The sequence below is a fragment of the Tachysurus fulvidraco genome, chromosome 12, assembly GCF_022655615.1.
Source record: "Tachysurus fulvidraco isolate hzauxx_2018 chromosome 12, HZAU_PFXX_2.0, whole genome shotgun sequence".
Taxonomy (NCBI): Eukaryota; Metazoa; Chordata; class Actinopteri; order Siluriformes; family Bagridae; genus Tachysurus; species Tachysurus fulvidraco.
In genome coordinates, this window is record NC_062529.1 from 20,201,281 (window position 1) to 20,213,957 (window position 12,677).

Sequence of the window (12,677 nt, forward strand, 5' to 3'; positions counted from 1 at the left end):
TCTCTCACCCTCCCTCTCACCCTCCTTCTCTCCCTCATGCCCTCTGTCCGTACACCTCTCCCTCTTGACCTCTGTCCGTACCCCTCGCCCTCTCTGTCCGTACGTCTCTCCCTCACGCCCTCTACCTGTACACCTCTCCCTCTCGCCCTCCGTCCGTACGCCTCTCCCTCTCTGTCCGTACGTCTCTCCCTCACGCCCTCTATCTGTACGCGTTTCCCTCTCTGTCCATACCCCTCTCCCTCTCTGTCCATACGTCTCTCCCTCACACCCTCTATCTGTATGCCTCTCCCTCTCGCCCTCTGTCTGTACGCCTCTCCCTCTCACCCTCTATCTGTACGCCTCTCCCTCTCGCCCTCCGTCCGTACTCCTCTCCCTCATGCCCTCTATCTGTACGCCTCTCCCTCTCGCCCTCCGTCCGTACTCCTCTCCCTCATGCCCTCTATCTGTAGGCCTCTCCCTCTCGCCCTCCGTCCGTACTCCTCTCCCTCATGCCCTCTATCTGTACGCCTCTCCCTCTCGTCCTCTATCTGTACGCCTCTCCCTCTCGCCCTCCGTCCGTACCCCTCTCCCTCCCTTTCTCTCACCCTCCCTCTCACCCTCCTTCTCTCCCTCATGCCCTCTGTCCGTACACCTCTCCCTCTTGTCCTCTGTCCGTACCCCTCGCCCTCTCTGTCCGTACGTCTCTCCCTCATGCCCTCTATCTGTACACCTCTCCCTCTCGCCCTCCGTCCGTATGCCTCTCCCTCTCTGTCCGTACCCCTCTCCCTCACGCCCTCTATCTGTACACCTCTCCCTCTCGCCCTCCGTCCGTATGCCTCTCCCTCTCTGTCCGTACCCCTCTCCCTCTCGCCCTCTATCTGTACGCCTCTCCCTCTCACCCTCCGTCCGTACCCCTCTCCCTCTCTGTCCGTACGCCTCTCCCTCTCGCCCTCCGTTCGTACCCCTCTCCCCCTTTCTCTCACCCTCCCTCTCACCCTCCTTCTCTCCCTCATGCCCTCTGTCCGTACGCCTCTCCCTCTCACCCTCTGTCCGTACCCCTCTCCCTCTCTGTCCGTACGTCTCTCCCTTTTCGCCCTCCGTCCGTACATCTCTTCATCTCTCTGTCTTCCCCTCTTGGTTTGTCGACTTCCATTAATACTGGATGACAATTACAGGACTCAGTCTTGTAAGCGAATAAACATCGAATCGCAAACTCTATAAAATAGACTAAAAAGACTAAAGCTGACAAATTTCTGAAATGACACAGATGAGCTCACCGAGATGAGACGCTGCAGTCGGCCGTGCGGCGATGCTACAGTACACACGTCCGCCTTTGCTCCTTTCTACTTCCTCACCCTACACTTGATGTTTTCCACTACATCGGTACAGCACGATGCTCGATGGAGTTCTCACACCTTCCATGAGGAGAGGTTTAAATCAGCATTCATTTGGAAAAGAGGCTCCAATATCAGCCTGCTGTAACATTAACACTGGTCAGAGATCCTTATGTTCGAGGTCCTATCATGAGTAAGAACATATGTTCAGTGGGGTTGAGTCAGAGTCAAAGCTCAGTGCAGGACACTCGAGTTCTTCCACTACAACGTTAACACACCGTGTTGTTATGGAGCTCATGGGCTTTGTGCACTTAATGCCTGCAGTGTTTGAGTCTATTAGCTCCAGTAAAGGAGAATTCTAAAGCTACAGCATACAACTGTCTGCTTCAGACTTTGTGAAGAACCACATAGGGGTGTGATGGGCAGGTGTCCACATACGTTTGGCCATGCCTTGTATGGGGCAGTTGGTGGTTCAAGTGGTTAAGGCTCCAAGTTGTTGATTAGAGGATCGGGGTTCAAACCCCAGCACTGTTCCAGTGGTGCTGCATCATGTCGGACCCTGCGCTCTGACCCCAACCTCTAGGATACGAGAAGAAAGAATTTCACTGCGCTATGTTAATCCCTCTCCCCTGCTTCTCTCTTTCTACCCATCCGGAGGCATCCAGACATTGTACCAGCTCCGATCGTCTTCCGTGCGATGAAGATTCTGGACCTCCGTCAAGATGAGGTCGAGTCCGTGAGGATCCTGAGACATCTACAGATCTACCAGCTCCAGTTGGTCTCTGTGATACTAAAGAGGAGATGTGAACTCCATGTGATCCTTACACCGATACAACATTTGTCTGACTGTATATTTATATAAATCACACACCCCCCCGGTGTCACGCAGATGAGGTTCCCCTTTGAGTCCGGTTTCCTCTCAAGGTTTCTTCCTTCACCAATTTAAGAGAGTTTTTCCTTGCCTCTGCTGCCTGAGTCACCATAGACTTGCTCATTGGGGTAAATACACACACATTGTGAACTATATATCTCTAATAATAATAATAATAATAATCTTGAATTTTGTATTATATTAATTCTTTATATTTCTCCTTATATTTACCTTCTGTTCGATGTTTATGTTCTGTAAAGCTGCTTTGAGACCAAGCCCATTGTAAAAAGTGCTATACAAATAAACTTGAATTGAATTGAACTGCGCTGTAATGTTTATGTGACAAAATAAAAGGCTTTTGTTTTAGCTAAGAAACTGCTGGCAAAAATCAGACGATTGTATTAAAACTGTACAAACGAAAAGAGAAGTGTATCATGACATAATTGATATCAACAGTATACAAAAAAAAATGCTGGGTAAGAGGAATCAAATTTATTTATCATCATATTAATATTATCTGTTATTATATTATTATTATTATTATTATTATTGTTATTATTATATTAATGTAATGTATTATTATTATTATTTATCCCTTTATCTGCAAAGCTCTAGCTTGTCCAGACAGCCAGCCTTCATGCTGTCAATCTGTGACGGATCAATAATGTGAAAATAAACCCCTGCACTTTCCCCGGCAATTTTCAGGCAGGGTCACATGACGACAAATGTGAGTACGAGGCAGCGCTTGAGGCACTAGACTCTGATCCCCTACAACATTAAGCTGAAGTTCACGGAAGCCCGACTGCGCGGGTCTAAATGCGTTCAGAGCTTTGAACCCAAACACGCTCGGATTGCTCCCCTCCCCCCGACGGCCTAGCACTCAGACTCTGATGCTAGCGGGCATCGAGTAACATGGCAACCCGGATGTGCCACAAAGCAGTGCCGAGTGCTGAAAAATTAATGAGCGAGACTGGCTTTTCAGAGACAATGACCTCAAAAGAAAAACAATATCAAAGCTTGCTGCACATCGACAAGCCCCGCACCCAAACACACAAACACACACACACCCCTCTTAAAAGTGCCAATCGCAGTGGCATGTGGAACTCACATGCTGCTGTGAAAATCAAAACTAAGAGGCCATTACCCTGCATTAGAGCATTTACAAATCAAATTTACAGAGTGAAAAGCACTTACTAGCTGGCTTTTCCACTGGGACACACACACACACAGACACACACACACTATTATCAGAGATGATGTGAGATCTGTCTTTAGAATACTGAACCATTTCAGCAGATCGGAAGCCTGATTTACTGCATCGTCGTCAAAATCCATCGGAATGAATGTCTGGGATTTTTGTGAGGTTTACACCATCAGACCAGGGGCTTAAACTTTACACGTTTTCTTCCCCCCATCCGCCTGCATTCAAGTCACCGATCAACCCTTATGTAAATTTTAATGGATGTTATCTTTCAGCATTCATGGCACTTCTCTCAACTTTGAGCTTTGTGGATAAACCGGCTAATTAGATCATCTCCGAAAGGATTAACACCTTTCACTGAGATCCGGTCGTCATCTCGCTCACACACACACATCGACATCATCTCGCTCACACACATCGAGCCCGATTAATTACCACATAAACACGAGCAGGATGACGAGCATAACAGCTAAACTACTTCCGGTCCTGAACAAGAAGCTCCGAGATGGTGAGAAGAACCTGATTGGTCACAGAAGGTGTTGATAAATTTTCTAGTCTCTACACTAACTTGCTTCTACACCGTTGGACGCGTCACATAAACTAAGGCTGATTAAACAGATTTCACGATGCTTTGTAAGGAATGTAAAGGGGGGGGGGGGCAATGGAGGTGTGGAAGGCTTTTGGTTCAGTTCCCACCTCCAAACTGTGTGTAGGAGTTTGTATATGCTTCAGGGTTTTCCTCCGAGTCCTCCAGGTTCCTCCCGTATTCCAGACATGCTTTGTTGAGGTCATATGCTGGCAAATATCTGAGAACGGATAGCTGGATGGACGGATGGATGGACGGATAGATGGACATATTCATATTGAAAAGTAAGAAACATCCATGGAGATGCTGTTCTGTTTCCATCTTATTCATAACTGCATGTCCTGAGGCAACTTCATCCTTTTAGCATCCCGATACGAAGGACCGTTTATGTATAGATAACTACAGAAACACTATTATTGTCCCTTTGCATTTAAACAGTGATGCAAACCGCTACAGAAAGACTTTTATTGTAGTTATGGTTAGTTAGTCGTGTGTATTAGAAAACACCCACGCAAAGTATTTACAATACGGACGGTAAATTAAATTCTGAGCTGTTCATTAAATAGGTTTATAAAGCAAGAAAACGCAAATTTAATCATACCTATCCTACGTATGATCCGAACAAATGGATGCTGTGAAATCCGCCAGTATTTAGTACTTAATCCAGCTGAGAACGGTCCTGTGTCCTTATCTGGTGTTTATAAATACCATCAGAACACAATCTCAATTCTGGAAAGTTGCCTTAACTGAGAAGATGATGTGTTGCTCACTAATCTTGATCTATTCCAGTTCCTGAAAACTCCAAAAAACTTCTCCTGTAGACTTTAAATCCACTGCATGGTCGAAGAGATTTTAAACCACATTTTTTTCTCTCTCCTAGATAAAAGAATCGTTTTGGCTGTAAGGTCAGAGTTTTAGATTTGAGACCCAGATCATGACGACGGCAAAAAAAACGTTTAAGTGAGACCGAGCGCCTCGGTGTGTTTAACGCTGCTGTGCATGAAATAAACCCTAAACATTTTACACTCACGTGTAAGAAGCTGGATAGAAGTGACAACATTAAGACGCTTGTTGTTTTAAACCCGACTCCTGACTGAGGATGAGGATGGCTGCCCTTCTGAGTCTGGTTCCACTCAAGGGAGGTTTTTCCCATCACCACTGGTGCTAAATGCATTCGGAATTAAATTGATGTGCACTCTTTTCACTAGTTTGGCAATTCAGTGTGAGAAATTTCTATAGCTTTGTTTGTTTGTTTGTTTTTAAATGTAGGCCAGTCAAGAAACGTTCTTGACGCTTTGGGGTCAATCTGGGGTCAAACTTTAGGCTTGTACGTATGCGTTAAGCAACTTGGCTGTTACAAATAAATAAATAAATAAATAAATAAATAAATAAATAAATAAATAAATAAATAAATAAATAAATAAAGTGCGTTAAAAACGACTTTTTAATAATTCACTGTTTTACTCCTGCTCCTAAATATATTAGGCAAATTTGTGTAATATTTCTTATGTTTTATATCTTAAAAGCTTCGAGAGAAAGCAGCTGTGATGTTTTAAGAGCAAACTCATTCCTTCCTTTTCAGAGAGAGAGCACAAACGTAATGCTTAAATTCTTCAGGAAGATTCTTCACATAAAGGTTTGAACACTAAGTAGCCCTTGAATATTGCAGACAGGAACATACTTTGGTTCTAGTCTATATACTACCTTTACACAAACATCCTGAGAGCCAACGACGTGCAGGAAGTGGCGTCCGCTGACGTGCATCCTGCCACGTGTGCCGTTTGGAAGACGAGTAGACTTTTAATGCCTTGCCAAAGTAACGAATGAAATCATTTCAAAATTCAAGCAACTCTGAACCAAACAGTTGAAGTGTTTGGATTTGGTTCTTTAACAGCTGCAGGGTTTAAAGCTAAATGTTAAGACCAGACATTGCAGTGTTTCCCACAGCACTTTGCAGTTAAGGCGGCCTGCCTATGCTGGGAAACCCTACCGCCTTAACTAGGTCGTCCAAAAAAAATATTCCGCTGCACAAAAAGCCATCAAGGGCATCTCGGAGAATAGCGCGGACGCACTTCACACCGCGAGCGGGCACGAGCGGGCACGAGCGTCACACGGCCGAGATGAAAGACGTTTTCATCTCGGACGTACCATTCCGTTTGCGCATGTAGTTTTTAATCCAATATTAGTGGTGGAATGAACTTCCCCTAGATGCCTGAACAGCTGAGTCACTGGTTATTTGGGAATTTATTTCAAAAATATGATCCCTCTGTTGATGTATACATCAACAGAGATGTTGTACAGTGTTAGGGTGTCTGCATGCCGTAAGGTAAATTAGCACAATGTCTTGAATAGGAATAAAAAAGAAAGTCTGATTTAAAGAACTGCCTCATTTCCGAAATCTCCCGAAATTTCCCCACTCGAGAACTTTTTTGTCCTCGTAAGACTGAGGTGTTAATGCTGCATTCATGCGCCAGTCTGTTATCAGCATCAGTCACTAGACCTACAGATCAGGGTCTAGTGATATAAAAACCAAGAAATGTGGTCAGTGAAGCTCCTTACTGATATCAGGTTATAATGCATCACCAGAAGGTTCCAGAAGATTTCCTCAGGGCTTTTACAGGTTAGTTTTTACAGAAGCATCAATTGAATGAAATTGTACATGTAGCACTGTTGTAACTATACTTTAAAGCTCAAGAGAGGGAGCGGACGGAGAGCATTGAGTATACAGGGCACAGTTCCTGTTCATTTCTGAGTGCTCCCTATAACAACACCCCACCCACCCCCACCCCCCACACACAATGGTTCATTTCATATTCAAAAGTTCAACCAGCAAGTTATATAACTGTTTAAAATAATTGTATAGTGTGTGTGTGTGTGTGTGTGTGTGTGTGTGTGTGTGTGTGTGTCCTGACCTTCTCCAGCTTTTCTCTTCTCCTGAATTAGCTTTGATTGTCACTATTTCCTTTTTTTTTAATGCAATTATTTCAAATTTTACAAACAGACTTGAGGCTTTTCCCTTTAAAATATAGTAAAACTATACTAGGAGCAAGAGACAGAGAACACAGTGTATAGGGGGTGATGGAGTGTGTGTGGGTGTCTCATTCTCTAGTAGTCACGACTACAAACCCATTTCCCTCTCTCTCTCTTTCTGCCTCTCGTCTATTGTTTTACCTCTTTCTCTCTCACACACACACACCAGACACACACACACACCACAGACACACACACACACACACTAAAGTTCCTCTCTACTGGAGTCGTGGCCAGTGTGTGCCCTAATAACAGAGGCGTGGCCTGTGTGTGCCCTAATAACAGAGGCGTGGCCTGTGTGTGCCCTAATAACAGATGCATGGCCAGTGTGTGCCCTAATAACAGATGCATGGCCTGTGTGTGCCCTAATAATGGAGGCGTAGCCTGTGTGTGCCCTAATAACAGATGCATGGCCTGTGTGTCCTAATAACAGATGCATGGCCTGTGTGCCATAATAACAGATGCATGGCCTGTGTGCCCTAATAACAGAGGCATGGCCTGTGTGTGCCCTAATAACAGAGGCATGGTCTGTGTGTGCCCTAATAACAGAGGCATGGCCTGTGTGCCCTAATAACAGAGGCATGGCCTGTGTGTGCCCTAATAACAGAGGCATGGTCTGTGTGTGCCCTAATAACAGAGGCATGGCCTGTGTGCCCTAATAACAGAGGCATGGTCTGTGTGTGCCCTAATAACAGAGGCATGGCCTGTGTGCCCTAATAACAGAGGCATGGCCTGTGTGCCCTAATAACAGAGGCATGGCCAGTGTGTGCCCTGATAATGGAGATGTGGCGTCTTATTGCACCAGAAAGGACAATATGATCCCTAGTGAAGAAAACATTTTCATTTCAAAGAAACAAAAGGACTTATAATTGTATATTCATAAACAAACACATCATAATTCGTAATGTATAGCAGCATGACTCTGTGTGTGTGTGTGTGTGTGTGTGTGTGTGTGGGGGGGGCATTTTTATTGGGTAGAATAGCAATAATCTGGGGTGTATTTATTAACAGCCAGGCTTATTTTAGCTCGTGTTACTGTCACTTGAAGACCTGCTGTGGGTGTCATTCATCAACACTCTCTCTCACACACACACACACACACACACACACACACACACACACACACAAACACACACACACACACACACACACACACACGCTCCACAATCAGACCTGAAATATCCCGTCTCAGTCACAGATCTACACAGACAGAGAATCCAGACAGTTTACAAGAAGCTGAGATATCTTTTCCTTCTGAATACGACTGCTGGGCAAAGGGAGGTGTGAGGTCATGTGAGGTCTCCATACAGTATATAACTGCTATATAACTGCATGTGTCAGTCATGACTCCAGAGATAACAGGGCAATAAAGAGAACAATATAATCTTGAAGAGAAGAGATAAAAGGGTATTTGAACAGGGTGACAATTAGGATCCCTAATAATACAGGAGATGTATAAAGATGTGCGTCTTACTGTTCTAGTTATCCTGAGAAATGAAGTCGAGATGTCATTAAAATGTTTGAGACGTTACAGGGACATTCAGAATTCAGATGAGTGTTGCTCTGAGATTTCAGTACTCACTCATCATATTCACTTTCACAGCTGAAACCTTGAGAGAGAGAGAGAGAGAGAGAGAGAGAGAGAGAGAGAGAGAGAGAGAGAGAGAGAGAGAGAGAGAGAGAGAGGAGGCAGTTGAGGAAAGATGAGAGGGACAGAGAGAGAAGAGAGCCATAGAGAGGATAAAGAGATAGTGATAAAGAAAAAGAAGAGAGAGGAAGAACAAGAGAGAGAGGCAGTTGAGGAGAGAGGAGAGATGAGAGTCATAGAGAAAGAGGATAGTGATTCAGAAAAAGAAGAGAAGGGAAGAACAAAAGAGAAGAGAGAGAGATGAGAGATGAGAGGCAGTTAAGTAGAGAGATGAGAGGGACAGAGAGAAGAGATAGAGATAAACAGAGGCAGAGAGAGAGGGGGGATAGAGAGACAGTGATAAAGATAGAGATATTTGAAAAGAGGCTGTTGCAGAGAGAGAGAGAGAAATATGAAGAGAGGCGTTTGAAGAGAGACAGAGAGTTGATAAAGAGACGGTGATAAAGTAAAAGAAGTGAGTGTGGGAACAAGAGATACAGATGTAGATAGAGAGAGACACAGAAGGAGAGGAGGAAGAGCAAGAGAGAGAGAGAGAGAGAGAGAGAGAGAAAAGGAGGAAAGTGAACGAGACCTCTAGAAAAAGAGAGGGGGAAATGGAGGGGTGGGTGGGTATCTGTATGTATTTCTCTCGAACTGTTTAAAGGTCAGGCAGCACTTCAAACATCCAAACATACACAGAAGTTCAAACCCACTTCCGAGCTCTCTGAGGGGAAGGACAGGGGGGGGGGGTGTGTATGGGCGCCTCAGTTACAGTGAAGTCCTCTTAAAGCTAGACTGCGTGTGTTTAAACATCACTATATGGTGCAATAGGGCTGCCTGCTATATCCTGTGGCTGTTCAGAGCTTTGGTTCCACATCCTCACAAAAAAGAGCCAGACATTCATGTTGCACAATACCGACACACACAACACACCCTGTGTCCTCATCACACTACGCAAACCAGCATGTCTCAGATCACATCCTCAACCATTACAGACCTGTAGAGTGCCAGCTGCTTTTATCATCCCACTTAGTGCTTGAATTTAGAAAACCTCTCGCTGTTCTGATGTGTGCGCCAGTCCTTTCTAGATCAAATAACACCTCTGAGCGCAAGGGCAGCGTTGACGATACGAGCCGCTGCTCATGACAACAATCACAAAGACAACGACAAGGTTAATCAGAGCTGGTCAGTGTGAAATCTCCAAAATGTTTTACAGTTTAAATAAAAAACCAGACGCAGGAGAGCATGTGAACGCTGCTGCTTGCATTGCTGCTCCTTCTGTACGCAGAGTCACGCGTCATATATATGAACCGGCTGATTATTAACGACCGTTAACCATAGCGCTTTGTGATACTGACAGCATTTCTATTCTACAGCAGATACTTTAGTAATTGTTATCCACTTTAGTAATTGTTCTTCACTGGCATTCCCTTTTGTGACAGTGATGTTATAGAAGAAGTAACCATGCCAACGAGCCGATATATTTAAAGGTTCAGTAATAAAATAAGGTGAGATGAAGTGACACACAGTTTACAAAAATAAAACTTCGATTAAACTAAAAAATAAAACCTCCAGAAGCAAACCAAGCACAAACCTATTTGGATTTATTCATGCAATTAAAGGTGCGGTGCACGATCTCTGAAAGCCAACGTTGACATTTGAAATCATCTAAACAAACACGCCCCTAACCCAAATGGGCATCACCCCTGTTCTGATAGCTCCGCCCCACACACATACATACATATATATATATATATATATATATACATATATATATATATATATATATATATATATATATATATACATACGTAACCTTGACAACTATTACAGTTTAACCTGCTGGGGCAGCTGGCTGAGGGTATATTTTTATCAATATATCAACTTGATGAGTAACACTACGGTAATACAAATGTGTTTTTGTAGTACTGTGTGTTGTACCGTGAAAGGTTTAGTTCCTAGAATTCGAGGCAGAGGTAACGGTAGGTATCCACCGTGTCAATGTTTCAATCGCTTTTGGCTAATGGCAGACATGCTCACTGAACACCGCAAATTGACAAGACACGCCCCTTTCTGCTCATTGGCTACACGCTGGTTTTGTTAGTCGGCCCGACTCGGTTTTCTGAAGCATTTTTGAAACATCGTGCACCTTTAATAACTTAGTGGTTTGTTTGTATCAATGAATCTACAATTTTATTTATTTAATAATGTAAGTGAAGAAATAAAATATTGCATCAAAATGAAATTTACTTAATATAAAAATAAAAGCAAATTTAATTTAATAAAATTACTTCGATTGGTTTATTTATTTGTTGGTTGAACACAATTAAAAATGACTAAATTAAAATGACTTAATTCATTACTTCCATTTTATTTATTTATTTTTCGACCATCTCTCTTGGAAACAGAAACAGAATACTCGTCTCAAATTATTTAATTCATTTTGCAACTAGATTTATAAAGTTCGTCGCAACAAACTTTGATGTTGGCTTTGATGAGGCAAAGGCCGGTGCTTTTTGGAGGCAAGTGGACATAAGGGTCAGTGTTACTTTTGGAGGCAAGTGGACATAAGGGTCAGTGTTACTTTTGGAGGCAAGTGGACATAAAACTTGTGAAATCTAGTGTAGCGCTAGGGTGCCAAAACATTTGGAGGCAACTGGAGACGAGCACATGAAAACCTGTGACGCAATTCCCCTCCTTGGGCTGAGCGTTTTGATATGTCACATGTCCATGTTGTAAAAAGTTTTTTTGATTTTGCCTATTTTGAGGGCGGGGCTGCGGCACAACTGAAAGGTTGTGCCAAAAACAACAAAAGTGGCTTTATTGAAATGAACAAATCAGTAAAAAACCCCTGAAAGGATTTGTGTGTACTGTTCAGGTCGTGACCTAAAGGCGACGAGCTGGATGCAGAAGCACGACCTCGCCGTGCCTCGACCCTGAATCTCAGCAGAATGCTGGTATTGACCCGAAATGCTGAACTGGACTCTGATTGGACGTTTAATTTCCCATCAATTATCCAATCCATCATCATATCGTTAATGTGAGCTTTGTAATGGTGTGAGGATCCGTATTTACATCTGGGAGCTAAGTGATGCTGGCAATAATCTGCTGAGATGTTCATTCTCGCTAATAGATATTAAATACGTTTACAAACCAGTCGGCAGCTCGGAGACGGCTTCCTTTTAAATTGACCCTTAAATCGGTTTCCGAATGACTTCATTAACAAAAGCAATCAGATGGGTTTTAGTTACTAGAACAAAATGCCACTTATTCTAAATGTGTGTGTGTGTGTGTGTATGTGTGTGTGTGTGTGTGTGTGTTTCCCAGCACACTGACTTCCACCTTTACCTGACATGGCCATAAAGAACAAGATGTTTTTTAAAAGCCTACCCCCCCCCCAAATCTTCTCTTACCTTGACCCCTGGAGTGACTCCATCTTCAGTTGTGCTTTGTCCGTTCTGCAAAAATAAAAAGAAAGACGTACGTTAGACGATTACTTTTGCTGAAATAACAGCGTGTCATGCGTGCGGATACAAGTCTAATCGTCACTACTATTAGAGCAGGTTCCTCTAAAGGGCGATTATACCCTAAACACCCACCCATTCCCACCCCCACCCACCCCAGCCCATTATTAACGGAAGAGTCAGATGAGCAAAGAGCTGGTGAAGATCAGTCTAATTCCTCTGTAAATAAAGGAAAATATTTCAGTATTTAGGAATATGTTCAATTCGTGGCATCCAGCTCCATCAGAGTCACAAAGAAAAGAAGCAGCTTAGACTAAACAAACTGATATTCTTGAGCTATCACACTAGGTAAGAGAGAGCTCCAGTGTGCTGCCTGGGTTTGTTGTTTTGGCTGCCTAGAGACATGAGTGTTTCAGCTATAAAGTACTACAGTAGCCACACACACACATTTTTATACAACATGGACAACTTAGGCCATCATCCTTCACCACTTTTCTCTGACGACGGTGCCTGAGACCGTCGTCATAACCGTCATCATCCTTAGACTTCAAGTTTGAATCCCTTGATGCCACAACCATCAGCAGC

At 43.6% G+C, this 12,677-nt stretch overlaps 1 protein-coding gene across 4 annotated transcripts in view; it reads right to left on the reverse strand.

Moving 5' to 3' along the window:
* Positions 1–12,677, reverse strand: part of rps6ka1 (ribosomal protein S6 kinase a, polypeptide 1) — a 76,272-nt gene that overhangs the window by 48,130 nt on the left and 15,465 nt on the right. For all 4 annotated transcript variants that reach the window (XM_027142983.2, XM_027142984.2, XM_027142985.2 and 1 more), the window contains exon 2: positions 12,042–12,086. In XM_027142983.2, coding sequence (XP_026998784.2) covers positions 12,042–12,086 — 45 coding nt within the window. The remainder of the gene's footprint in view (positions 1–12,041; positions 12,087–12,677) is intronic.